Source organism: Talpa europaea, assembly GCF_964194135.1.
Source record: "Talpa europaea genome assembly, chromosome: 12".
In the NCBI taxonomy this organism is placed as follows: domain Eukaryota; kingdom Metazoa; phylum Chordata; class Mammalia; order Eulipotyphla; family Talpidae; genus Talpa; species Talpa europaea.
Window position 1 is genome coordinate 47,120,769 of NC_140079.1, and position 27,742 is coordinate 47,148,510.

Genomic DNA, 27,742 nt, shown 5'->3' on the forward strand with positions numbered 1-27,742 from the left:
ATGCGGGCTCCGGGTGCGGGAGCGGCCTCCGTGGCCTCGCTGGTGCTGTTGTGGCTGCTGGGGCTGCCGTGGACCTGGAGCGCGGCGGCAGCCCTCGGAGTGTACGTGGGCGGCGGCGGCTGGCGTTTCCTGCGCATCGTCTGCAAGACGGCGAAGCGGGACCTGTTGTGAGTGCAATCGGGCCCCGGGCTGGGGTCGGGGGCGGGGCTGCGAGCCCTGGGGCGGATCAAAGGGGGCTCCTGGGGCGACCTAGGGGGTGCCCGGAGGGCTTGGGAATGCGGTTTAGAAGACTGGGGCCAAGGCTAGGTCGGAGCCGTGGCCTGAAGGAGTGACGAGTAGGGGGGTTCTGAGGGAACCTACAGGAGACAGCCTGAAGGTCTCTGAAGGGAAAGGAATAGGTCTCAAGATTCTTGGGGTTAATTGGGAGGCTTCAGGAGACTGGAAAGAAACTTGGGAGTTCTTGGGTAGCTGGTAGAAGTTCTAGGTAGTTCGGGGGGCTGATTGGGAAATTGTAATTTGGAGTCTTTGGGGCTGGGTGACTGTGGGAGACCTTTGGAGGCTCTTGAGGAACTCTGGTGGGTCCCCCGTGGGTTCACAGGAGCTATCTGTTGGTTTCTAGGGTCTGCCAAGATACCTTGGGTCAATTTACGAATTTTTTTGGGGGGGTGTGAAGGGGCTTCTTGGGAAGTATGTAGAGGACTTTTAGGGTCTGTGAAAGGTGTCTGTCTCTTCAGGGCCATCTGTAGGCTTCTGTGTAGCTGGGGGCAATCTCTGTGAGTGTGATTTCTGTGTGGGATTTTGGAGGAGGTTTGGAATTTGTGGAGAGGCCACTACATATTCCAATAGTTGTTTTCTTCTCTCCCCCCTCCCCCCATGCCCATGGCACTGCAAATATTCTAATACTTGTTTGGGAATCTCTGGGGACTGAGACCTCTGTGGGGGAGGAGGAGGGATTCTGGTTTCTTATGCGGGTATTCTTGGAGAATCCTCCTAAGGTGATACTGTCCTAAGATGACATTGGTGTTGCTGGGATCCCCAAATGAGCAAATGACAGCCCCGTGTGGCCAGACTTGTTGACTTCGCAGGCACCCTTTCTGTTTGGAGTTGGAAGGACTAAACCCATTGTAAGGATGAAGAAACTGAGGCTTGGGAGCAGTAGGAGGGGTATGGAGCTGGAAAAAATTCACTGCAAGTTAAGTCTTTTAGAACTCATTCTTTTTTTTTTTTTTCCCATGGCCCTCTTTGCTGCTGTCCGCCTTCCCTCATTGGCTTTCTAACATACAGATCTGATTTCATCTTCTGTTCACACACTCCACAATCCAACTCTCCTCCTGAGTCTCCTGAGTTGGAAACTCAGCCTCCCATTGGGCACTGAAATCCCGCCAACCTGTCTCCTGCCCACTTGAACTCACCACCTTGATCGGCCCACCTAGTCCGTGAATCAGCTCCTCTTGTCCAGCACAGGCTGCTCCCTCTGCCACCTGGAATACATGACTTTAGTTTACCTGGTGATTCCTTATCATGTTGCCTCCCTGGGAGACCCTTTGTGGAATTTTCCTATTAATCATCCTCTCATGGCTCCTCTCACCCTTAGATCCTAGATTATGTGAAGTCCCTGACCTTATCCCCTGAAGCTTCTCCCTTTTGTCACTGTTCCAGCTACATTGGCCTCCTCACTGTTCCTATACACGCATAACCTTGTTCTAGTCTCGGGGCCTTTGCACTTGCTATTGCCACTGCCTGGACTGCTCTTTCCTGTTCTTTTTCATCCTGCTGTGGTTTAAATATCACCTCCTCAGAGAGTCCCTGACACTGAGTCTCCATAGACCCGCCCCTTTTGTTGCTCTCTAATAATAGCCAACATTTACTGAGTGCCCCCTCCTCCCCTAACAAGGTGCTAAGCATTTTATAGGCATGGCTCCTTGAGTGCTCCCAGCAACCTCCTGCGGTGGGTACTCTTCTCATTTAGAGATAAGTAAATTGAGGCACAAAGTGGTTATGCCACATGTCCAAGGTCACATAGGTCATGGGCATAGGATTTGAATCCAGTTAGAGTCACTCCGAACTTTGACCTATGGCCGCTATTCATCATCTGTAATTCTCGTATGTGTCTGCTTTCTTGCCTTTGATTCTTAGGTTCCCCCCACCCCAACACACTATGAGCTCTGTGTTGGCTTTTGTGTCACTGTGGCCCTGGCCCCTGCTCAGGGTGGCACAGCAGGAGTATGGGCCATGTTTGTTGACTGGCTGGCCCGCCCTACTCCATGGGTTCACCCAGGCCCCATTTCTCCCTTGCCCCTGCTCTGCCCCATGAAACTGTAGGGATCTGTGCCTGGCTGTCTTCCTGGGATAGGAGCTGAGTCTACTCTGAGTCCCCGATACAGAGCTTGACACACTTTTCTGTAGGAGGCAACCTCAAAGATGGCTGCAACTCCTGGTCCTTGTTTGATGCCCTCCCTTTGAGTGTAGGCTGGGCCTGTGACTCACTGCTAATGAATAGAGCTCAGTACAGCAGGTCTTTGAATACTGCTGTGTTGTTGTAACGGTGCTGAGAAAAAAACAATTCTGCCCAACATTGAATAAATTGGTATTATTCCAAGCACCTGCTTTCATTATACATCAATATACTGAAAATCACATTTTCCAAGTACACATTGATGATACTGAGTGAGGACATATTGTAGAAGTGAGGGGGTGTCACATTTGAGATTAGACAATTAAAAAGTGCCATCCTGGGCACTTTCTCTTGGCTCACTTACTCTGGGGGCAGCTTGCTGCCATGATGTGACTCAGTCACATGGAGAGGCTCATGTGAGTGAACTTGGAAGTGAACTGGTCTCCCAATAAAACTGTGAGATGACTGGAGCTCCAGCTGACACCATGATTGTCGCCTCACAAGAGACTCTTAGCCAGAACTACCAGCTAAGTCACTCCCGTAGTCCAGAGACTATGAGATATAAGTGTTTATTGTTTGGGGTGATTTGTTACACAGCAGGAACTGACTAATAGAGCCTTTATAATCTTCTCTGTGTACCAGGCCATGTCCTAATATGCTCATATTCCTGTTAAGAAGGGATGCTTGTTAATCCCCTTTTATATGTAGGCCAATGAAGGCATGGAGGTCATTTGCGCAGGAACACACAGTCAGGGAGAGGTAGGGCTCCAGAGTGGTGTTCTTAGTCTTGGTGCTGGGTTGGTGATGGGGCTTCATTTAGACCCTGGAGGAGAAAATCAGCACCCCACCTGAGTCCTCCTGATTAGTCCTGTCTTTGACCTGATCACTTTCAACTTTGTGGGTATCTTAGTGCCGAGACCACAGGGTGGAAGCAGGAGGGGCACAGGAGCAGAGGGCAAGAGGAGGCTTTGGGGAAGGACCCGAAGGCAGACAGTAGCCTCTTTGTCCCTAGAGTGGGGGTGGCTTGGGCTGCAGCCAGGCTGGTAGCCCAGGCATGAGGCTGTAGCTGAGCACTGGAACCCACTGCCTGCCCATGCAGGTGTCCTGCATAGGGACAGGACAGGAGAAGACAGACTGAGAGGCCCATGCCCCCCACTCACCAGAATGATGAAGTAACCTAAGTGCCATGACCGGCTGCCACCACAAATCCTGTTTCTCACTGTGTCATCTGTGGATGGGGACCCTTCTTGCAGAGGCCACTTTCCATGGCTCCCAACCTTGTTGATAGGCCTTTCCCCATGACTGTGTCACTAATAACACCCCATGTGATTCTTGGAGTACTCTGTCAAGTTCTATCATGGAGAGTTGTTGAAGCAGAGCTGGGTAGAGAATAGTCACTCAGATGCATCACTGCTGGTTGCTCTCAGCTGTGGGTGCCCGGTGGCCCAGTGGCCATGCGGGCTGGTGGTAATGCACTTGGTCTGGAGCAGGAGTATCTAGCCATGATCCTTGGCTCTGTCCCTCACTGGAATGGTGCCCCTTCTCCATGTCCCAGTTCCTTCAGCTGTAAGAATAATGCCCCTTTTTCAAGAAACAGGAATTGGGTGCCTGCTGTGTGCATTGTAGCCACTTGGCTGCCATATGGAACATGGGGAGCACTTGTGGCAAGCCTGAGGAGAGGCAGAGTGAGTCAGCCTGAGAACCTTGGTTCTCGTGTGATCTCAGGTGTGTTAATTCGCTTCTCTGAGCTGCCAGCTCATCTGTCATCTGACAAGTGGGGATCTCAGCTCCTTACTTCGGAGGGTGGCCATAAGGTTAACAGAACCTGGCACACAGTAGGTGCTCAATAATGCTGAGACTACTCATCTTAGCTACTCTTAGTTGAATGGATGAGCTATGGAAATCTGATAAGGAGTACAAGTGGGTGTGTAAATAACTGTCTTTTAATGTTTTACATTTAAAAAAATATTTATTTTTATTTATGCATATAGGAACTGGGGTGTAGGTTAGAGGTGTGGGGGGTGAGAGGATTCACCAGAGATGGTGGGGAGCAGAACAGGCGGATATACTGAGATACCCTGCTGTGGGGAGCAGTGGGTGAGAGAGGAGAGGTCTGCTGCGCCATGTGGGTTAGCCCCCTGGCAGGGATCAAAGTCCTGTCAATGACTGGAAATTGCTTTATAGTGCTGAGACTTTAACCCCTGCACCAACAGGGAGGCCCTAATGTTTTACATTTTAAGTTAGTTTTGTAATAGTTAAAACATAAGACATGGTACAAAATTCAGATGTCATAGAGGGATTTGCAGTGAGAGTTGCCTTCTCTGTTACCCCCAGCCCTGCATTCCTTCTTCAGAGGTGCCTTGTTCTCGGGGATCGGGGATCGAACTCATGCTGCAGAGGCTGAGGATAGCTTCATAGTGCTGTGCTTAACCCCTTGCACCCCCAGGGAGACCCAGAAAGCTTTATTTTAATAGCATCCTAATCTTGTTTCATGAATGTAATGTGCCTCCTTCTATCTCCAAAGGTAAGGATGACTGTTTTAGCATTTTTTTTCCCCTTTTTGTTTAGTATTGCAAGGATTTTCTCTGTTTTAGTTTCCATCATCCCTGTTAGAGCAGGCCTTCAGGGTTCTTGGTTGTAAAGCTTGTTAGATGCTCTCAGCATGTGTGTGTTTGGAGCTGGGGCGGGGTGGGGGTGGGGGGCCGGCGGAGGGGATCTTGTCCACTGAGCTTCATGAGCTTACCTAGCTCTCCTAGCTGGTGGTGCTTGGGGAAACGCCTTTGGATTTTGCGTCTGAACCTGGTTAGATTCCCCTTAGGAAGCCTTTTGGGTCTTCCCCCAGGAGGGGCAGGCCTCTCCAGCAGCATCCCAGGAACACAGAAGGGAAGAGGATTGGGGAGCTCAGCATGCAGTAGGTAAACATTCATTTTATATGCCTTTGTAAGGAGGTTTGCACCCAGGATCCTCCCCTGAATGGACCTCTAGCCTTTTCCCGGGTGGCAAAGGGTCTATTTTTTGAAAAATTGAGATATAATTGACATATAACATTATATTCGTTTCAGGTGTACAACATAACGATTCAACATTTGTATATGTATGAACATCACTACAATAACACTGTTGAACATCCTTACAAAGTTAAAAATTCTTTTTCTTGTAATGAGAACTCAGCAACTTCCAAATATGCAAACAGTTTTATTAACTGTAATCACCATACTGTACATTGCATCCCCAGACTTACTAATTTTATAGAGGGGGTTGTTTCTTCTATAGGTTTCCACCCACCCCCCACTGTAGCCCAGGATTCTGCTTCTCCCACTCCCTGGTGCCCCAACCTCTCATCTGCTGTTCCCCAGCTTCCAAAAGTGGGGTGATTTGGTGTCCACCCACATTTTCCTGGTCCTTGAGAGTTGACGCTTTAGAATGGAAATCACCTCTCTGGCTATTTTGAGGGACCTGGGGAGGCACAGTAATTGTTCAGTGTCTACGTGCTCAATTGCCATCTTTGCCCTGAAATGGCCCATGACTTTTGCCACTTACCTAAGGCTACTTCCTCATCTGCCTACAGGAGGGGCCCCAATCTTGTGAAGGCTGCACAGACTTCCCTTTTAAGGAGGAACCATTGTTCATCTATTCTTTCCTTAGCACATGGCTTTTGGGTTCTTTTTCCTCGTCTTCTCATCAGAAGCCACAAATGAAGTGTTAGACATTATAATGTGCCCAAATTGATTCTGTAGTTAGTGAAATAATTCTGGCACAGAGCTGCCGCCTCTCATTCTCTGCTTCACTCACCTCCACCCCAGCCTACTGACACTTGTTCTCTTTTATTAATTTATTTTTAAAAATAGATTTATTTTTTATTTATACAATAGCTGGCCAGAGGCGTGGGAGGGTGAGAGGATTCACCAGAGACAGAGTGGGGAGCAGAACAGGCAGTTGGACCGAAAACACTGCTGAGAGGAGCAGCGGGCGAGACAGGAGAGGTCTGCTGCACCATATCTGTTGCTCCCTGGCTGGCCGGAATCAAACCCGCACTGCAGAGGCTGCGGACAGCTTCACAATGCTGCGCTCAACCTGCTGCACCACCGGGGAGACCCCCTTGTTCTCTTTTAAATGTGCCTGCTTCTAGGCTTTTATACTTGCTCTGTTCTCCACCTGGGCTGCTTTACCCAGCAGCTGCTCCTTTTTTTTTTTTTTTAAAGATTTATTGATTGATTGATTGATTTATACATACATACATACAAGTACTGGGTACAGTCAGAAACACAGGAGGGTGAGAGAATTCACCAGAGCCAGAGCGGGGAGCAGAGCAGGCAGAAGGACCGAAGTGCACTGCTGAGGGGAGCAGCGGGCGGCAGGAGAGGTCTGCGCGCCATGTGGGACCCTCCTCCGGTGGCTGGGGAGCAGCCGGGGATCGAACCGGCGCTGCAGAGGCTGCGGGCAGCTTCGCAACCCAGCGCTCAACCGCTGCGCCACCAGGGAGGCCCAGCAGCTGCTCCTTCTTACTTAAAATTACATTCAAACATTGCTTCCTCAGCAAGGGCTCCCTGCCCCTGTTGATAAAGTGGTCCTGTTTGTTCCTTCTTAGGAAACTTCTCATACAAAACTTTATTTTTGTTTGCTTGTTCCTTGGTTATTGTCTTTGACTCCCTAGATCATAAAACCCATAGGGCCAGGCATCAACCTTACTTTGGTCACATGTATGTCCTCATACCTTCCATGATGTATGGTGTTTGGTAGTACTCTGGGGTGGTATGCTACACAAGTGGGTCTGCTCCCCTCAGGAGGTATTCTTCATGAGGAGGCAAGTGGCATCAACTGTAGGGAAAATTTATAGCCACATGTAATGTGGAGGTTTTTTTTTTTTTTTTTTAATAGAGGCATGTTTTATTTATTTATTTGTTTGTTTGGTTTATACAAGCACTGGGTACAGTCAGAAGCGCGGGAGGGTGAGAGAATTCACCAGAGCGGGGAGCAGAGCAGGCAGAAGGACCGAAGTACACTGCTGAGGGGAGCAGCGGGCGGCAGGAGAGGTCTGCGCGCCATGTGGGACCCTCCTCTGGTGGCCGGGGAGCAGCCGGGGATGGAACCGGCGCCGCAGAGGCCGCGGGCAGCTTCGCAACCCAGCGCTCAACCGCTGCGCCACCGGGGAGGCCCGTAATGTGGAGTTTTGATGTGAGGTGGCTCTTGGTTGGTCATTTCATGCCTTAGCTTGTTTCATTCACTCTGGTTCTTTCTTTCTGCTCTGTCATCCTTGCAGCATTTTCACTCATTTGACAGCTAACTAATCTCCGTGCCGGTTGTTCAGCTCCACTCCTTCTATTTGGGGTTCTGCTGTCCCCTGGGATCTCCTATCCCCTTGCATTTTTGGGACAGATGTGGGAGTTAAAATCTCCACTAGTAGGAGGGCTCCTGGCGCCGGGAGGGACACATGCTGGAGGGCTCAGCCATCTGTGCCCATGGCCACTCAGTGGCTGGCAGGTGCAGAGTAGCTGGCAGCTCAGGGCTGGGTCCCCGGGTCCTGGTTAGGGTAGAAAGAGCATGAGGAATCTATTTGGGAAGTGGTGGTGTTACGGCAATTTCCTTCCCGGAGAAATCGGGCGGCACTCAGAGAGGTGGAGATAGAGAGATTTATTTGTCACACTGGCAGACTCAGTGGGAGAGCTCCCAAAAGACTGAGCCCTGAACTGCACTTATGGTAGGGTTTTACACAGTTTGTGTGTGGAAACTTGTTACCCCATCTATCATAGACTTCCTTCATTGTTTGGGAGGGAGGTCAGAGTAGCCATAGCTGCTACTGTGGCGAGCAGCACACTGCAGGAGCTTTCTGCTCCAACAAGCAGCAGACTTAGCAACTTCCTGCTTCAGTGGGCTAGCATGGGGTACTCTGGATATCCTAGGAGAGCAAAAAGGACAGATAGGGTCATAGTATCGTGGTTTGGTATGGGGGGATTCTTAGGTCCCTCTGAGAAAAAACTTGGCAATCTTCTGTTCAGTGACATAGGACAAGTTTGTTAAAAAGATGCCTGCATAGTCAGAGGCACACAGCAATCTTAAAGAGCAAGAGCTGTGTTTTGCCAGAGCAAGGGATGTCCTTATACATTGCTCTTTGATGGACTGACTCTGAAATTTTTAGCTTTGGGGTTGGGTTGGGTTGGGTTGGTTTTCTGTAGACTGTTAATCCTCTCTGCCCCCACCTCTGACTGATAATCCTTTCTGCACCCTCCCCCCTCTTGTTTTTGACTTTGTAAAAAAAAAAGTCCATACTTAATTTTCTACTCTAAGCTTCCTGCAACGCCATCCCTACCCCCACCATACTTGGCTGAGAATCTATTAGGGAGTTGAAGGGGGGAGGCCCAATTTCTGCAACTGCTTCAGGCCAGACGGTCTCTACTGTCCCTCCCTAAGGGGGCTAAGATATGGCCTCTCTAATGCTAGACCTGAGCTGGCTGGTGAAAATCCTTTCTGCTGGTTCGCGAAGAAGTGTATGCAGAGTCCAAGGGGTGGGGTCCTCAGACACTATTGTTCCTCTTGGAGGGGCAGTTGAGTTAATGATCTTGAAACAAGAAAAAGCGAATTTAACAATGAAATGGAGAATGCAAGATCCAAAGAGGAGAGTGGGAAATACAGAAGCTAAGGGTCCCAGGAATGACAGTATCCATGGGAAGGCCCCATTGTGGATCACCCCCACCCCCCAGTCTGATGGTTTGTTCTTGAAGTCTTCTTATGTTGGGCATTACCTGTCCACTCTGGTTAATAGTAACAACATTCCTCCTCCAGGTAACCAATAAGTAGGTAACTATTAGGAGGAGTTTCAGTGTAGACTTTTTCAAGGGATATGTTATTGGTGGAGGATGGGAAAGAGTAGGTAGAAAGTAGAGGGAGATAGAAGAGTAGGCGTGGCAGTCCAGTTTAGGGTCTAGGTTGCCCCTCGCTCACTTTCTGGATGGCTGTCTCTTGGTCATGTTTAGCAGCTCTCTTCTGAAGAGGTATGTTAGGTAGCAGACCACTGGGCCCCAACATTCCTGTTTGTCAAGTAAGAGAACGGATTTTTTTTTGTTGCAAAATTGAAGGCATCCTGCTACACCAGTACCTCTGGGAGTCGGGGGTGGCTGGTTTACAAGCAGGGCCGGGTGAGATTTATGAATTCCCCTCTTCTGGGCTGGTTGGTAAAATGGCTGTACCCGTAGTGCCTGCAACCAAAGGATCCTCATGTAACCTCTGCCCCTCAGGGTGCTTGGACCTGCGCCTATCCCCTTCTTTCTCCAGAAGGGGATGCCAGGGTTTGGGGAGGCCTACAGGAACCAAGGTGGGGTGCCCGGTGACACAGCCCCTCTGTCCTCTCTCCCAGTGGGCTCTCTGTGCTGATCCGTGTGCGCCTGGAGATGCGGCAGCACCAGCGTGCCCGCCACACCATCCCGCAGATCTTCCAGGCGGTAGCACAGAGACACCCTGAGCGCCTGGCACTGGTAGATGCGGGCAGCGGTGTGTGTTGGACCTTCAAGCAGCTGGATGCCTACTCCAATGCCGTGGCCAACCTCTTCCTCCAGCTGGGCTTCTCACCGGGTGACGTGGTGGCCATCTTCCTGGAGGGCCGGCCTGAGTTCGTGGGCCTGTGGCTAGGCCTGGCCAAGGCAGGAGTGGAGGCCGCGCTGCTCAATGTTAACCTGCGTCGCGAGCCCCTGGCCTTCTGCCTGGGCACGTCAGGTGCCAAGGCCCTGGTCTTCGGAGGGGAGCTGATTGCTGGTGAGGCCGGGTGTGGGCTGCATCTGGGTGGGCTGGTGGGGGGGACTCGCATGGGACTGCCCAGGGCAGGGAGACAGTACATCCCACGCTTTGGGAAGGGGTCTGATGTTGACCATGGCATGTGCTTTGGGCTATAGCAGTGGCTGAGGTGAGTGGACAACTGGGGAAGAGCCTGCTCAAGTTCTGCTCTGGAGACCTGGGGCCTGAGGTTATCTTGCCAGACACTCAACTTCTGGACCCCCTGCTGAAAGAGGCCTCCACAGCACCTCCAGTACCACCCCCAGGCAAGGGCATGGACGGTAAGACCAGGATGGAGCCCCCGTCCTGCCAATGCCCACCCATCCCTTTGTTCCCACTAGCCTGGACCCTGGTCCCCAATACCCTCATCTCCCTTAGATCGACTCTTCTACATCTACACTTCAGGGACCACGGGGCTGCCCAAGGCTGCCATCGTCGTACACAGCAGGTGAGGAGTCCATGGGCATTGTCTTAAGTCCAGGCATTGTCTATATCCTGACCATACCCTGGGCACCCCTGTTCATATTGGGGTCTGGTGGGCATCTCCATCCCAACCTGGTAAAACCTGGTCCATCTCAGAACTCAGTTCTGCTTTGCGACTTCTCTTGGGTTCCTTACCTCTGTCCCTAACAGGTCTTCTTCCCTCAGTGGTCATAGGAGGGTTTAAAATCCTAAATCAGACTTCCCTCATGTCAAGTTCCTTTGGCCCTCAGAATAAAGCCTTTATAATCGTACGCGGTCCCTGTCACTTCTCTGATGTCATTTTCTTCCTCCCTACCCCTTGTTCTTCATTCCTCGGTCCCTCACACTGCCTCAAACCCACTGGGCTTTTTCTGGCTTTAGGACCTTTGCACGTGCTGTGCATTCTACCTGAGTGCCCTTTCCGAGCTGGCATCCACAGGTTCTTGTCAATCTCAGCCCATGTGTCACCTTCCCAGACAGGACCCTCCCTGCTCACCTCCCTGACTGTCACCTTCAGCTGCTCTCTGCCCCTTCACCCTGTTACACCCATCATGGCACCTACCACCATGAACACGTCTTTATTTGCTGCATGTCTTCTTCCCTGACCCCCTCGAGCTGGGCTGCCTCTGCCTGGCTCTCTGCAGTGTACCCAGTGCCGTCACACTCCTTCCACTCCCGCACCCTCAGGGATCGAGGTGCCAGTCCCTGCATCCCTGCCCTGCAGGTACTACCGCATTGCTGCCTTCGGCCACCATGCCTACAGCATGCGGGCAGCAGATGTGCTGTATGACTGCCTGCCCCTATACCACTCGGCAGGTACAGTGGGTGACTCGGGTGGGGGCTGGTGGGAGGAGGATCGGGAATCCCTTACCCAACCAGCCCTCCACAGGGAACATCATGGGTGTGGGGCAGTGTCTCATCTACGGGCTCACTGTAGTCCTCCGCAAGAAGTTCTCAGCCAGCCGCTTCTGGGATGACTGCGTCCAGTACGACTGCACGGTCAGCCTCTGCCCCTTCCCGTTCGCCATCCCCAGCCCCACATTCCCCTCCATTAGATCATAGGGCTCCCCATCCCTCTCCAAGGCCTGAATAGGTATGGGAGGGTGGCCATTGTTTCCTGAACATGTGCTTTGTACCTGGCCCCAGCATGTAAGCTCATGGGATCCTCCTAACTAGTAGGCAAAGACATCATACCCATTTTGCAGATGGAGAAACTGTGGCTTGGAATGCATCTGGGATCTCCCTAAGGCCTTGCTTTCTCCTTGCTCTTGTCCTGGGGTCATCCCTGCTGGGGACTGTAGGAAAATGAGATGAGTAGGTGTAAAAATCACCCCAGACTGATTAAGACAAAGCTGGGAGCTTCTAGGTGGGGCGAGTCTGAGGCAGGGGTGAAGGTCGAAACAAGTCCCTTATTCTCCTTTCCCTTCCTCAGTGAGGAAACCAGGCCAGGATTTCAGCGCTGTGATTGGGGTGGAGACACAGCTGCTAGCACCCTCCCCGAGGAGTAAGAAGGGGTGAGGAGGGAGGAGAATGTATATGGGGCAGATTGGCAGCTGCGGTATAGGACAGGTGAGGCCCACAGATGTTTAACTGTTTGCCCAGATTACACCACTAAGCAGGGTTGGTGCTCTGGGCTGGGCCTCCTGGGGACCACTCTGGGCTATGAAGGATTTACCCTCTGCTGGGGAGTGGGGAGGGCAGGTGGGTCTTGGGGGAAAATTGCCAGTCTGAATCTTGAAATACAAAATTGTCTTTCTTTAGAACTGAATTACTGAAAGTTGCAAATGCATATAAACATGGACAGAAAAACAGGGGGTCCTGAACACTGGTCACTGGCCCCAGAGGCCATTAAACACCTTGCCCTGTTCCCTCTACCCCCACCCACAACCCTCCTGTAGCATTGTGAGACCACTCCAGATAGCAGCACATTTCCTGCATTGATGTTTCAGGAAAATCACTGAAAGATGAAAGAACTGGGGCCTCCTCTGGTGGCGCAGCGGTTGAGCGCTGGGCTGCGAGGCTGCCCGTCAGCCTCTGCAGCGCCGGTTCGTTCCCTGGCCGCCAGTGAGGGTCCCACAAAGAAAAGGAAAAAAACAAAACAAAACTGAAATAAGGTCAATTAAATGATATATTAAAAAAAAAGATGAAAGAACTGTTTTTTTCTTTTTTTTTAATTGATGTGAAATCCATATAACATAAGAGTGGTCATTTTAACGTGAATAGTACAATGGCATTTTACACATTCACAATGTTGTACAACCACCACCACCTCTGTCTAGTTCCAAAATATTTCCATCTCCCGCAAGAGACCCCGTTCCCACTGGCTATCATTTACCATCCTCCTCCCCAGTCCTTGACAGTCACCAGTCTGCTTTCTGTATATGGATTTGCCTGTTCTAGACATTTCGTATCAATGGGATCAGTGTCTGGTGAGGACTATTTTTAATCCAAAAGAGTTGAAAGCAGGGTCTACAAAGAGGTATTTGTACACCCACATTCTTTTCATAGTGGCATTATTCACAGTAGCTAATTGGTGGAAGCAACCCAAGTGTCCACTGATGAATGGATAAAATGTGGTCTGTCCACACAGCGGAATAGTATTCAGCCTTAAAAAGGAAAGAAAAAAATTTTTTTAAGAAAGGAGTTTTCCTTTACTCAGGATTGCACACATACACTTTTTTTTTTTTTAAAGATTTATTTATTTATTTATTTATTTATACAAGCACTGGGTACAGTCAGAAGCACGGGAGGGTGAGAGAATTCACCAGAGCCACAGCGGGGAGCAGAGCAGGCAGAAGGACCGAAGTACACTGCTGAGGGGAGCAGCGGGCGGCAGGAGAGGTCTGCGCGCCATGTGGGACCCTCCTCCGGTGGCCAGGGAGCAGCCGGGGATTGAACCGGCGCTGCAGAGGCTGTGGGGAGCTTCGCAAGCCAGCACTCAACCGCTGTGCCACCGGGGAGGCCCCAAAAGGAAAGAAATTTTGACACAGACTACAACATAAATGAACTTTGAGGACATTGCGCTGATGAAATAAGCCAGATATAAGAGGACAAGTAGTGCGTGATCCCATTTATATTAATCAGGTTCGTTAAATAAAATAGGATGGTGGGTGCCAGGGGCTGGGCAGGTGAAGGGAGTGATTGTTCCATGGGAACAGAGTTTTGGTTTGGGAAAACTCCAGAAAGATGAAAAAGTTCTGGAAATGGAGGGTGAGGATGGTCACACAACAGTGAATGTGCTAATGTTATTGAAATGTACACTTAAAAATGGTTAGAGTGGTTAATTTTGTTACATGTATTTTGACACACAAAAACACAAACATAATTTCAATACTATCCTCACAGCCAAAAAGTGACAGTGATTTCTTACTGCCATCAGGAACCCAACCTCATGTCTCACCATGTTAAAAACATGGATGATTTTTTCTTGTTCCTATAATTTAACAAAATCAGTATATAGATAAAACCGACACACTGTAGCTGGTTAATGTGTCTCATAAGAATCCTTCCATCATCACGTCTCTCCTTCCTCTTGGAATCTAGTGAAGAAGTGGGTCTGTTTGTCTGTAGTGTTTTCCCATTCTGGGTGTCACTAGCAATTACTTAATCATGCTCCTCTGTTTGTTTGGGGTATTTCCTGTACCTTGGGAGCTGCATCCAGCACAGTGTTTCTCAATTGTAGTGCTGCATTTGGGTGTTCTGGCGTTCAGGTTTGGATTGCTCTCTGGTGAGGCCATTCTGTGCACTGTGGGATGTTTGTCAGCATTCCTGACCTTAAATCGCTAAATGCCAGTGGCACCCCACACCCTAGTTGTGACAATAAAAAAATATGTCCAGTCATTGCCAAGTGTTCCAGGGGGTCAGAATCACCCCCGGTTGAGAACCACTGGTCTGCTTTTTTGGCAAGGAATGTGGGTGATGCCTTGTCCTCCTGCTGGGGGATCCCTCTCTTTGTCTTTGATATACCGTGTTGCATTGGGCATTGTTTGTTGCCTCCAGGCACTTGGAAGTCCTTTTTGTTTCCTGGAAGTGGACTTTTTTTTTTTTTTTAAGATTCATTCATTCATTCATTCATCCATTTATTTATTTATTTAAGATTTATTTATTTATACAAGCACTGGGTACAGTCAGAAGCACGGGAGGGTGAGAGAATTCACCAGAGTCAGAGCAGGGAGCAGAGCAGGCAGAAGGACCGAAGTACACTGCTGAGGGGAGCAGCAGGCGGCAGGAGAGGTCTGCGCGCCATGTGGGACCCTTGCCGGCGACCGGGGTTCAAACCAGCGCTGTAGAGGCTGAGGGCAGCATCACAGCCCGGCGCTCAACTGCTGTGCCACCAGGGGAGGCCCAGATTCATTTATTTTTATACAAGAACTGGAGTACAGGCCAGATGTGTGGGAGGTGAGAGGATTCACCAGAGACAGAGCGGGGAACAGAACAGGCAGACTAAAGTAATACATTGCTAAAGGGAACAGCAGGAGAGACAGGAGAGGTCTGCTTTGCCATGTGGGATTCTCCCCAGCTGGCTGGGATCGAACTGGGACTGCAGAGGCTGTGGACAGCTTCACAGTGCGGCGCTCAACTGCCTGCGCCACCAGGGAGGCCCTGGAAGTGGACTTTCTGCGTTCAAAAGAAGGCTTGTGGTAAACATGAGGGACTCTAAACAATCCTCAAAGGTCAAGTTTAATAAGGGTGCTGAGAAAACAAGAGCATGCATTTGAGCTCAGAAATTCTGTCTTGTGGGGCCTCCCCTGGTGGCGCAGGTGGTTGAGCACAGCGCTGTGAAGCTGTCCACAGCCTCTGAACGTGGGTTCGATCCCTGCTGCCCGGCGAGAATCCCACGTGGCGCGGCAGACCTCTCTTGTCTCGCCCGCTGCTCCCCTCAGCAGTGTATTTCAGTCAAATCTGCCTGTTCTGTTCCCTGCTCTGTCTCTGATGAATCCTCTCACCCTCCCGCATATCTGGCCTGTACCCCAGTTCTTGTGTGCATGAATAAATCTTTAAAAAAAAAAAAAAAGAAATTCTGTCTTGTATCTGTCAGATAGGGAAGCAGCTTTGTTGCTGTTTTATTTGTAGTGGAGGCCACAGTCCTAGATGCACAGCCCTGCTGTCTTCACCGGAGACAGAGGCTATACTTCAGTACATGCTTTCTTAGCAGCATACAAGCAGAGCAGCAAGCATCTCAACACCTGTTCGCCTTTGTCTCTCCATACCCACTCAGGTGTGTGCACTGGGAATACAAGGGCTCCCTGACACAGGGGAGTCATAGGCTGGACATCATGGCCTGGGCACTAGTGTCTGCCCCGCACCCTGAGTCAGTCTAAAAGTCCATGCCAGAGGTGAAGAATAGCCATTGGCTCTCACTGCATGGACATAGCCTCAGAGCCATGAGGGCATCACCTTCAGCTGCATCAGTTACTGCCTCCCTGGGATTGATTTCTGAAGGGAATAGCTGGGAGTTGCTCAGAGCATGACAGGTGGAGGGCAGCTCTGTATTTAGTCAGGACTTTGTGTCGAAGGAGCTAGACCTTAACCCCAGTCCTAACTTTCTGAAATAAAGGGTTGACTAGTTTAAGGAACTGTGGAGTCTACGTGGTGACAGCTTTAGGCATAGCTTGATCCAGGAGCCCCCTTCCCTTTCTTCTCTTCTTTTCCTCTTTAATTGGTGACTTCTACCTGCTGTAGCTTCTCCATGAAAGTTCCAGTAACTCCAGTGGAGAAAGAGCCTCTTTTCCTACCAGTCACATCAAAAGTCTCAGGACTGGTTGGTTCACTGTAGCCTATCTCTGTTCAAGTGTTCATCCTTGAACTGGTCAATTATTAGAGGTGGACTGAGCTGACTGGGCAGCCTGTGCCACATCTTCTGTTCTGGAGACAGGATAATAGGATCAGGGCAGAGGGAGAGAACTGGCCACTGTCAGGTTCTGGACTTGCCTCCTGGTCAACAGTGGGCAATCTTGGGTTGGTCAGAGAATGCCTCTCAGTGGCTGTGTCATTGGGCACTCTGGCCAAGACCTGAGGGCCCAGTGCTTCCTGGGAAGAGGGCTTTAGGCAAAGGGCACAGCAGTTGCAAAAGGCCTGAGCAAAAGGAGACCTCTGTGACAGAGCCAGTGAGCTGGGTAGATGGAGGGAAAGGAGGCAGTGAAGGCCAACAGGATGGAGTTGACCACAGGCAGAAATTTGGACATCATCTTGTGAGTGGAGGAGAGCTGTGAGAACTTTGCAGCTGTGCCAGTGGTCATTAACCAGGGCATTTAACTGCTTCATTTGGACAGGGACCTGGATTCAAAACAAATTGTACCATATATCAGTGCTACTTACTGTGAGCCTCAGTTTCTCTCTCTGTAAAAGGGGAGGGTTGTCATTCAGAGGCCCATCTGGAGATGAGGATTCCAGGGCACCTAGGGAATCCCAAGATGACCCCAATGCTTGTGCCAGAGGGAAGGAGCCCTATAGAGGGCGCACACGATCCAGTGACTCCATGGGCTACAAGGACTCTGCCCCTCCCTCAACTTCAGGCTATCTGGGGACAGCACAGGGCTCTGGACTGAGGGTTGCCTTGTGGAATGTCAACTGTGCAGCTGCCTCCTTTCCCTGCATGTATTCCTAAGAAGCAGCTTGGCGAATAGAGGGATGAGGGGGGTGCCTGGGGTAGATGTTGATGCCCCCACTTGGATAGAAGAGGCCACCCAGGCCCCTTGGGAGGACTGGGCCAGCAGATGGGTGTAAATGGCCTGGGTTGTTTCCTTGCTATCATCCTAAGGCTGTTTTCATGGCACCCAAGATGGGGGGTGTCTCAGGGGTTGGGCCCTTGGTGGCCACCCACCCCCCACCACCCCCCGCTAGGTGGTCCAGTACATTGGGGAGATCTGCCGCTACCTGCTGAAGCAGCCAGTGCGCGAAGCGGAGAGCCAGCACCGTGTGCGCCTGGCTGTGGGCAACGGGCTGCGGCCAGCCATCTGGGAGGAGTTCACCGAGCGTTTCAGAGTGCACCAGATCGGCGAGTTCTACGGGGCCACAGAGTGCAACTGCAGCATTGCTAACATGGACGGGAAGGTGGGTGTAGGCAGGGGCCGAGCCAGGCTTAGGGTTTGGATGTGGTTGTTCCCTCTGCTTCCCAGGCCATGTGTTCCCATGGAACAGCCTGTTCTGGAATGGAGAGCTCACAGGGAAGGTCCTATGACCTGAGAGCATAGTCAGTCAGTCATGAACTGTCATCAGCCACCTCTCCAGTTGAAGAGTAGGGTGAGGCTGTGTACCCTCCTGCAAGTGCCTCAGCCTTTCCGAGCCCATTTCCATGCCTGGAGAGAGAGCAGGGCTCTGGAATGGGAGTTGGGGTCCCTATCCCCTCCTACTGGACAAGCCACTCAGCTCCTTGCACCTCAATTTCCTCATCTGTAAAAGGGGGTGACTGCTCAGTGGGGTTGTTAGGATCACTGAAATCATGAGCTCAGCCCAGAGCCTCCATTCAGGTGTTCTGCAGATGCTGCTTTTATGGTTAGTAGTTACAGCAGGTGGTCAATAATGTCCTTTCGTTCAGTGTCACTTTGTTAAAACATCAGTGAGAAAAAAACAATCCCAGCCCATGTTGAAAACCACATTATTTGAGGACTTGGCTTCATTATAGGTAGTTTGACTTCAAGTCAGTTTCTAAGGATCTACCAGGCTAAAGTGAGAACTTGCTGTATTACCTGATTCTGCTTAATCAAGCCCCTCTAATCAAGCCCCTCCTAGCCCAGATGAGGAACATAATGAGAATAATAATGAAGCAAGCACCCCAAGGAACGGATTCTTTTTCTGTCAGGGTATGAGAACAAAGCCTCACCCCACAGTGCATATATCTGTTGAGCAAACAGCCCCAGAAGACACAGCAGGTTGCTGACATACCCAGCAGTGCCCACCATCCCACAGATGTTTCTGTCCTCAGAAGTGAGCTGGCAAGATGACATGCAGGGGGCTGGTTTTTATGGACCAGGAAGTGGCAGTGGCTAGCAGGTCTCCTCCCATGACCAGGGGAATGCTGCACTTACCATCCCCTTTTCAGATCACCTAAGGTGACGGAGCTGGGTGACACATGGGGGGAGAGGGGCCCTGTTTCCAGGGCCTGGGACAGGAGAGGCAAGGTATCAGGGGAGGACCCTGAGCCACCTCAGGGCTCCTTGATCACTTAATTGGCCCAACCCAGGTTGGCTCCTGTGGCTTCAACAGCCGCATCCTGCCCCATGTGTACCCCATCCGGCTGGTGAAGGTCAATGAGGATACCATGGAGCTACTTCGGGATGCCCAGGGCCTCTGCATTCCATGCCAGACTGGTGAGTGGGAGCCCGTTCAGGCCCCTGGGGAACCAGGGCCACCACCCCATCTGCCAGATGCAGCCTGAGCAAGGTCTCCTCCCCAGGGGAGCCGGGACTCCTGGTGGGCCAGATCAACCAGCAGGACCCATTGCGACGCTTTGATGGCTACATCAGCGAGAGTGCCACCAGCAAGAAGATTGCCCATAGTGTCTTCCGCAAGGGAGACAGTGCCTACCTCTCAGGTGTGCAGACCTTGGGGGAGGTTGTGGCATGGCTGACCTCCATCTCATCTCTCTTTCTCCCCTCTGCCAGGTGATGTGCTAGTGATGGATGAGCTGGGCTACATGTACTTCCGGGACCGCAGCGGGGACACCTTCCGCTGGCGGGGGGAGAATGTCTCCACCACTGAGGTGGAGGGCGTGCTCAGTCGCCTGCTGGGCCAGACAGACGTGGCTGTGTATGGGGTGGCTGTGCCAGGCAAGTGGGGCTGTGGGGGCGGTCCAAAGGCAGCCAAACCAGGAGGAGCTTGGAGGACAGGTGCCCTTGGGCAGTGTGCAACTTGGACCAGCTGCGTATGGTAGCCTGGGTAGGAACACTGGGTCTAGAGTCATCCTCAGGCTTGATGCTGAGCCTCAGTTTTCTTGTCCAGAAAATGGAATTGTGAACATGACACCCTGTATCAGGGACATAGTGGGAACCATATAAAATATTAACTGTTGCAGTGACTTTTATCTCAAGTGGAAGGGACTGGAGACCTGAGGCCAGGGACTGCTGTTTAAAGGTGTATTGCATCCTTGGGTGGTGCGAAAGTGGATGTCTTCAGTGGAACCTCTGTCTCCAGGAGTAGAGGGCAAAGCAGGCATGGCCGCCATCGCAGATCCCCATGGCCAGCTGAGCCCCAATGCGTTGTACCAGGAGCTGCAGAAGGTACTGGCACCCTACGCCCGGCCCATCTTCCTTCGTCTCCTGCCTCAAGTGGACACTACAGGTGCGGCCCCCTGCCTCTGTCAGCCCGTCTGTTGGTTTAGCGGCCATTTATTTACTTGTCCTGCCTCATGCCGCTGGGGCATGACTGACGTAATAATTCATAGCCAGCCTGCATGTGGGGATGAGGGCCCTTCTCTTGTTTTAATTGCATCACTTTATTTTCATTCCTTACTCCCACCCCTGTGAGAATTCCTGAAGTGTTCAGTGCACAAGTCTTTTCATTTTCTACATTTTTCTGAGGACTAGGAAGTTTGAGCAAATCCTCTCACACCTCTTAGGTTCTGTAATCACCTGTTTGTATCTTCCACCCATGTCGTATTGTCTTGGTTTATTTTTCTTTTTTAGTTTAGGAGAGTTGCTTTTAGTATCCTGGTTGTTAATTCCTTGGCCGTTTCAGATATCATCAGTCTCTTCTGTTTTAAAGCCTGTTAATTTTGTTCAGTGTCCTTTTGTTAAAAAGAATTCCTTAATTTTGAGACAACCTTATACCTTTTTTTTTTTAATTTATGTGTTTCTGCTTTTGAAGTTTTGTTTAAAAAAGTCTTTCCAATTCTAGTGTATAGTCACCTTCTCTTAACAACAAGACATGTTCTAAGGGGTGTGGGGTGTGTTGTTGGACCATCAGCATGTGGTCACACACACACCCAGCAAACCTAGGCAGTATAGCTCACTACACCGAGGTTCTGTGGTGTAGCCTGTGGAGACCACTGCTGTCTGTGCGATTCATCATTTTAGACTATCCCTATACATACACATGGCCGTACATACATAACCTCCCTTGCTCTTTGTTTGTTTTTTTTTTTTCCCACCAGCACATGGCAAGTTTATTAAGGGAAAGAGAAAAAGGAAAGAAACACTTGTGGTGGAATCTTAGAGTAGAAAAGTTTAGGATGGAAGATTTCACAAGGACAGACACCAGAGGTGGGGATAGGGATAATTAATGAATCTTGTACTAAACCTGACTATAGATGTTTCCAGGAATCTAAGGTGGGGTCAGAAAAGATTATCAGCCAGAGGTGGGGGCAGAGAGGATTATTGGTTTTAGAAGACCAACTCAATCTGACCCCACCAAGGGATACTTTGCACAATAATTCCATCTAAGAACGTTATAAAAGAACACCCCTTGCCCTGGCTCTTACCATTTAAGACTTGCTACCTGTGTCTGAAGGCATCTCTCTTCCTTGTTCTTCAATAAACTTGCCATGTGCTGATAGTTGGGAACTTCTGCTGAATTCTTTCCCAGAGGGACCCAAGAACCCCCCACACCAAATCCCCTCACTTTCATAGACACAGATGAACAGTTTAGCAAGGAATATTCTTTTATAATGTCCTTTGATGAAATTATTGTGGAATTTATTGCCTTAGGGTCAGATTGGGTTGTATTCTATGATTGATAAAATCCTCTCTGCCCCCATTTCTGGCTGAAATTCTGCCCCCGCCCGCAGATTCTTGGAAACTTCCATATTAGTTTTATTTATTTATTTATTTAAGATTTATTTTTATTTATAAAGAACTAGGGTACAGGGCAGAGGCGTGGGAGGATGAGAGGATTCACCAGAGACAGAGTGGGGAACAGAACAGGCAGATGACTGAAGATACTGCTGAGGGTAGTAGTAGGCAAGGCAGGAGAGGTCTGCTGCACCATGTGGGTATCTCCCTGGCCGGCCAGGAATTGAACCTGCGCTGCAGAGGCTGCAGACTCTTCACAGCGCTGTGCTCAACCCGCTGTGCCACCAGGGAGGCCCCCATATCAGTTTTATATTAAGGTACATTAATCTCCTTACCCCACCTCTGCTGTTTGTCCTTGTGAGACCTTACATCCTAAGTTTTTCTACTCTGAGCTTCCATCAAACACCTCCTGGCCATATACAGTCCAAAATCTTCTGGGGGGGCTGAAGGGGTGGATGGTCCTTCTATAGCACTACCTTCTATAGCCGTAGTGCTTAGAGCTGTCCCTAAGGGGCCTAGGACATGGTCTCCCTAATGCTAGTCCAAAATAATAGACTATTGGTTGTTTGTGCTGGTTCTAGAAGGTGGTGTAGCAGAGTCCAAGAGGTAAGGCGTTTCGGCTGTTCTTGTTCAAGGAGGAGTTGGAATTTAACTGCCTCTTAGTGTGTAAGACCTTCAGTAGAAAAGAACTTTAACAGAATTAGAAGATGTGGGGCCTCCCGGTGGCGCAGCGGTTGAGCGCTGGGTTGCGAAGCTGCCCGCAGCCTCTGCAGCGCCAGTTCAATTCCCGGCTGCTCCCCGGCCACCAGAGGAGGGTCCCACATGGCGCCCAGACCTCTCCTGCCGCCCGCTGCTCCCCTCAGCAGTGTACCTCGGTCCTTCTGCCTGCTCTGCTCCCCGCTCTGGCTCTGGTGAATTCTCTCACCCTCCTGCGCTTCTGACTGTACCCAGTGCTTGTATAGATAAATAAATAAATCTTTAAAAAAAAAAAAAATAAGAATCTCTTAAAAAAAAAAAAAAAGAATTAGAAGATGGAGGAAAGAATATAGATTCCAAATGAAGCACCCAGTTACCCGCCCCCCATGGGTAAATTCCCAGCTAAACAGGGTTGGCCCAAAGTGAGGCCACTCTGGCCCAAAAGCTTGCCACAAGTCTAAGGCACCTTCTGTGGGGGAACCATAAGAAAGGGGCAGAAGAGGTCTGGCAAGTATGGAAGAAAAGAAGCAAAATCAAATTGTGCGTCTAGATAAAGGTTGCCATCGTCAGCCTCCCCGGGGTCTCTCACCCACATCTCTACAAGTGTCTCCTTCCATGTCCCCCAAGTCCCTGGTGCAAGTCCCAAGGCTAAGAAGCAAGTGTGGCCTCTTCTTCACATGCCTCTATTCCCAAGTGCCTCTGCCAGGTCTTCTCCCAAGTCTTCTCCCCCTTGCAGCTCAGCTCCACCCTTCCTTAGATGAGTCAGGGAACCAGAACCTCCCCTTTCTGTGGGGATTATACTGTTAGTATTTGATATTAAAAATGTTAGGATCCAGGGCCTCCCTGATGGCACAGGGGGTTAAGACACAACCTATGAAGCTGTCTGCAGCCTCCGCAGCACAATTTCAATCCCCTGAACTCCCGGCCAGCCAGGGAGCAACCCACATGGCACAGCAGACCTCCCCTCACTCTCCCGCTGCTCCCCTCAGCAGTGTGCTTCAGTCATTCTGCCTGTTCTGTTCCCCACTCTGTCTCTGGTGAATCCTCTCACCTACCACACCTCTGGCCGGTACCCCAGGTCTTGTATGCATAAATAAATAAATCTTAAAAAAAAAATAAAAGTTAGGATGCAGTCCTATTTGCAGACTGAGAGGATCAGAAACTGATATCAAAAGTTACGGAAGCATAATTTATTTCTACCCTCACTGCAGTTCTATCAATTGATTACAGTGAAATTTGCAAGTCTGCTTTTAGTAAATTTGGCAGGTTCTTCTGCATATGTACAGCAAGAGCAAAATATTTTTGTATATTTTTAAGATAAGCTTTACTGGAATCTCCATCAGGAATCTCAGGTTGAGCCCTTAACAGTTTGTCTCTTGGGCAGGAGACCATGGCCATGGTCTCATTACCTGGCATTGCCTGTAAGTACCTGTGTTTTTGGGGAAAGATCCTCTCTGAGGTCCCCAAATGTATTGGGGTCTCCTGAGGGACTGACATTCTTTATTGTACTTGATAGACCTAGAACCCTGAAAGTAAGATATTAGGCTGTCCTTTGTAGGTTCTGAGACCTGTGGATTCCTGAAAGCATTCTGGTTTCTAGTCAAAGTCTTAGTCATCTTGCTATAGAGGAAAATAAGGAGCTTTACTGGATTCATGCAAACAAACACATTGTCATGAAGTATCAATACTTAGAAGTTTTTCTATTTTGGGGTGAGAGAGAGAAAAACATGTTCCAGTTTGCTCATAAAAAGGTGCAGATTGCTACAAATCATACAGCACTGTTCATTGAGAAGCTTTCTAGAAACAAAATACAAAGTGTTAGGGAAAAACCATAAAAATATTAGTCCTTCTCAGGGTATTCTGTCCCATGTAGTAAGTCTTGGATCTCCTGTTAGAAATTTTTAGGAGCAGTTTCATGGTGAACCTGTGATTCCCAGAGTACTGTCAGTTCTTTGTCCTGTGAATTTTTCTGACTGTAAGGTTTAGTAAGTAATCTTTGTGGATGATGTCATTTTTGGAATCAATGCGTTTAGAGAGTGGGGTCCTTGGGTTTACTCTGGGAAAGGTTTTCCCAGAGCTCCCCTTTCAGTGGCACGCAGTGAGTTTCCCAGGCGAGTTTCTTCACGAGACAGAGACGGTAGTTATATTTATTTATTTGTTTTTAAGATCTATTTATTTATGCATACAAGAGCTGGGGTACAGGCCAGAGGTGTGGGGGGTGAGAGGATTCACCAGAGACACAGTGGGGAACAGAACAGGCAGACTGAAATACATTGCTGAGGGGAGGAGTGGGCGAAACAGGAGAGGTCTGCTGCAGAGGCTGCAGATAGCTTCACAGTGCTTGTGTCACCAGGGAGGCCTGGGTTATATTTAAAGAGTAGGTTTATTAGGTAAAGGAGACAGAAGAATAAAGTACACTTGCATAGTCAGAAGCGGGCAGAATGAGCTGCCCCAAAAGGGACAGATTTGCTGAAAGAGGCCTGCATGGTTGCAGATGGGTGAAGAAGAGTTGCCTCTGCTGAGAGACGTCAGTGAACAGAAGTCCCAGTGTGTTGCAGGTCATGGGCAGGCAGGAAGGCTGCTGCCCTGCAGAGGGAGGTGGTGAAAAGAAGCACCTACAGATACCCCCCTTCCCCCTCTCAGTAGTCATAAGATTGTGGTATCTCCTTGGTCAGGGCATCCCAGGTCTTGACTTGCTACCTGCTTTAGCCATTTTCTCTTCTCTGGAAGGAAAAGAGAGTCTTAAAATCCTATGTCTAGATGGATGGAGGATTTGAAATTTCAAAGCTCTGACCAAGTTCTCAGTGGGTGAACATTGTCTAGTTCACTGGGGCCTCTTCCTCCCAGAAGGCTGGAAAGCTCTTTTTTTTTTTTTTTTTAAGATTTATTTATTGGGGGGCCTCCCCGGTGGCGCAGCGGTTGAGCGCTGGGTTGCGAAGCTGCCCGCAGCCTCAGTGGCACCGGTTCAATCCCCGGCTGCTCCCGGCCACCGGAGGAGGGTCCCACATGGTGCGCAGACCTCTCCTGCCACCCGCTGCTCCCCTCAGCAGTGTACTTCGGTCCTTCTGCCTGCTCTGCTCCCTGCTCTGGCTCTGGTGAATTCTCTCACCCTCCCGCGCTTCTGACTGTACCCAGTGCTTGTATAAATAAATAAATAAATAAATCTTAAAAAAAAAAAAGATTTATTTATTTATGCATACAAGAACTGGGGTATAGGCCAGAGGTGTAGGGGGTGAGAGGATTCACCAGAGACAGAATGTGGAACAGAACAGGCAGACTGAAATACACTGCTGAGGAGAGCAGTGGGTAAGACAGGGGAAATCTGCTGTGCCATGTGGGTATCTCCCTGGCTGGGGTTCGAACTCGTGTTGCAGAGGCTGTGGATAGCTTCATAGAACTGTGTCTTAACCCCTTGCATTACCAGGGAGGCCCTCCATGCTCACTATTTTTTTTTTTTATAGAGGCATGTTTTTATTTATTTATTTAGTTTTGTTTGTTTGTTTATACAAGCACTGGGTACAGTCAGAAGCGCAGGAGGGTGAGAGAATTCACCAGAGCCAGAGCAGGGAGCAGAGCAGGCAGAAGGACCGAAGTACACTGCTGAGGGGAGCAGCAGGGGCCAGGAGAGGTCTGCGCGCCATGTGGGACCCTCCTCTGGTGGCCGGGGAGCAGCCGGGGATCGAACCGGCGCTGCAGAGGCTGCGGGCAGCTTCGCAATCCAGCGCTCAACTGCTGCGCCACTGGGGAGGCCCCATGCTCACTATTTTAAGTGGCTGGAAAGACCTAGTTTGAACAGAGAATAGAGCTCATGAACCTACACTTTTCCCAAGGAAAGGGAGGATGGTGATGGTGGCTCTACTGAAAAATAAACAAGATTAGAGAGAGACAGTAGCCAGGTGTCATCCTTCCAGGCCATGGGAATCCGAGAGATTGCACCACCACCATTTGTAACTCACTGTGAAGTAGCCATGGCCAGGGTCAGTCAATTCATGAAAGGCCAAGTCTCACCAAACTCCTAGAGGGAGAATGTGAGAGCCATGGCTAAAGTATAGGGAGATTAAGGAGAAAGAAGATGGTGGAACCAGACATTCACCCTTCCAGGCCAAGGGCATCTGACAGGCTGCTCCCTCCCCCCCTACACACTTCAGGATCCACAGAAGAGTAGCCTTGACCAAAGCCCATTAGTTCGAGAAAGGCAGACAGTCACCAAAAACCCACTCCTCCTGAGAAGGCAAAAGGCAGCAAAGCAGCTGCGCTTCCCTGGGTAATAGGAGGAGGGGCAAGGGAGAGAGATTGGGTATTTACCCTTCCTGGGTCATGGGCAACTGGAAGGCTCCAGCCCCATGCTTTGGAATCCACCACAGAGTAGCCATGTCCATGTCCAGGATTCTGCAATTCGTGAGGATTAATCAAACAGTTATCGAACGAACCCAGCTCCCTCTGGAAACAGAATAATGAGAAAGGACAGAGAAACAGACAAAAGAGGCTTACTGGTGCCAATTGTTGCCCCACGTTGGGTCTAGGTGTTGGGGTTCAGATAATGGGCTCCTCAGGTCCCTCTGAGAAAGAATTCAGCAGATGTTTGCATTCATCAGTAGGCACGTTTATTAAGGAAAAGAGGAAAAGCAAAGACACCTGCATGAGCACAGACGGGCACTCTTAAAAGACAAGAGCTGCCTCTTGCTTTTTCCTACTGACTGTGACTCTGGTGGTGTCTTTCACAAAACCCTTCCTTAATCATTCACTGCAGGCGTGTACGCTTTTTCATACAGGACCATATAGTAAAGGGCCATATGGTCTCTGTCACAACTCAGCCCTGCCATTAGGGCTGAGTTGTGACAGAGACCATGTAATGCAAAATCAGCTGCAGACAGTGCAAATGAATGGGCATGGCTTCTTGCCAATAAAACTCTTTATAAAAACAGATGGCAGGCCAGATTTGGCCCTCAGGCACAGGTTATTGCCCCTGACCTACTGTGTGATGACCCAGCCTTGCCTTGGTCTTGTGGGAGATGAACTTGTGAGTAGGCGAGGAAGTTTAAATATAGAGTTTCAGGCTGTGATGGGGTTAGGTTAGGGAGGCCTTCCGGGGAAGCGGGGAGTGGGATGAACCAAGGACCTGAAGATCAGAGGGGAATTGGACAGACAGAATGGGGAGAATGTTCCCAGTTGAGGGGACTGCCCTGCAAAATCCTGTATGTGTGGGAGATGATGGTGATTTGGTGACCCCTTGTTGAGTCCAGTTCCTTTCCCCTCCCCCTCCTCCAGGCACCTTCAAGATCCAGAAAACTCGATTACAGCACGAGGGCTTTGACCCAGGCCAGACCTCGGACCGACTCTTCTTCCTGGACCTGAAGCAGGGCCACTACCTGCCGCTGGACCAGGGTGTCTACACCCGCATCTGCTCAGGCGCTTTTGCCCTCTGACACTCCTCCCCTGTGTGCTGAAACCTCTCAGTTGGGCCCATTGGGGGGTGGCCGGGGAGCCTGACAGCCCTGCCCCATCCTGGGGTGGAGAAACAATCCCAGAGGAGCCTGCACCTCCCCCCTGCTTCATTCCTCTCTCCCACTTCCCTGTCCCCCACACCCCCAACTCCTGGGGTGCCCTGCCCTGCCTGTCTTCCTGCTCCCAAGTAGGTGTCTGTCTGTGCATCTTTCTTTCCTGCTAGTCCCTGCTGCTCACATCTGTTCTCTTTTCC

At 50.2% G+C, this 27,742-nt stretch overlaps 1 protein-coding gene across 1 annotated transcript; it reads left to right on the forward strand.

The window, feature by feature from the left end:
• SLC27A1 (solute carrier family 27 member 1) lies at positions 1-27,726 on the forward strand (the record flags this gene model as incomplete). Its single annotated transcript, XM_084250837.1, is given in 12 exon segments — positions 1-167; positions 9,747-10,141; positions 10,279-10,440; positions 10,538-10,607; positions 11,346-11,437; positions 11,511-11,620; positions 17,465-17,674; positions 18,804-18,930; positions 19,017-19,154; positions 19,225-19,400; positions 19,756-19,900; positions 27,313-27,726. Coding segments are annotated over 12 exon segments (1,950 nt in total). The 3' UTR covers positions 27,471-27,726.
• Positions 27,727-27,742: the final 16 nt, after the last annotated feature.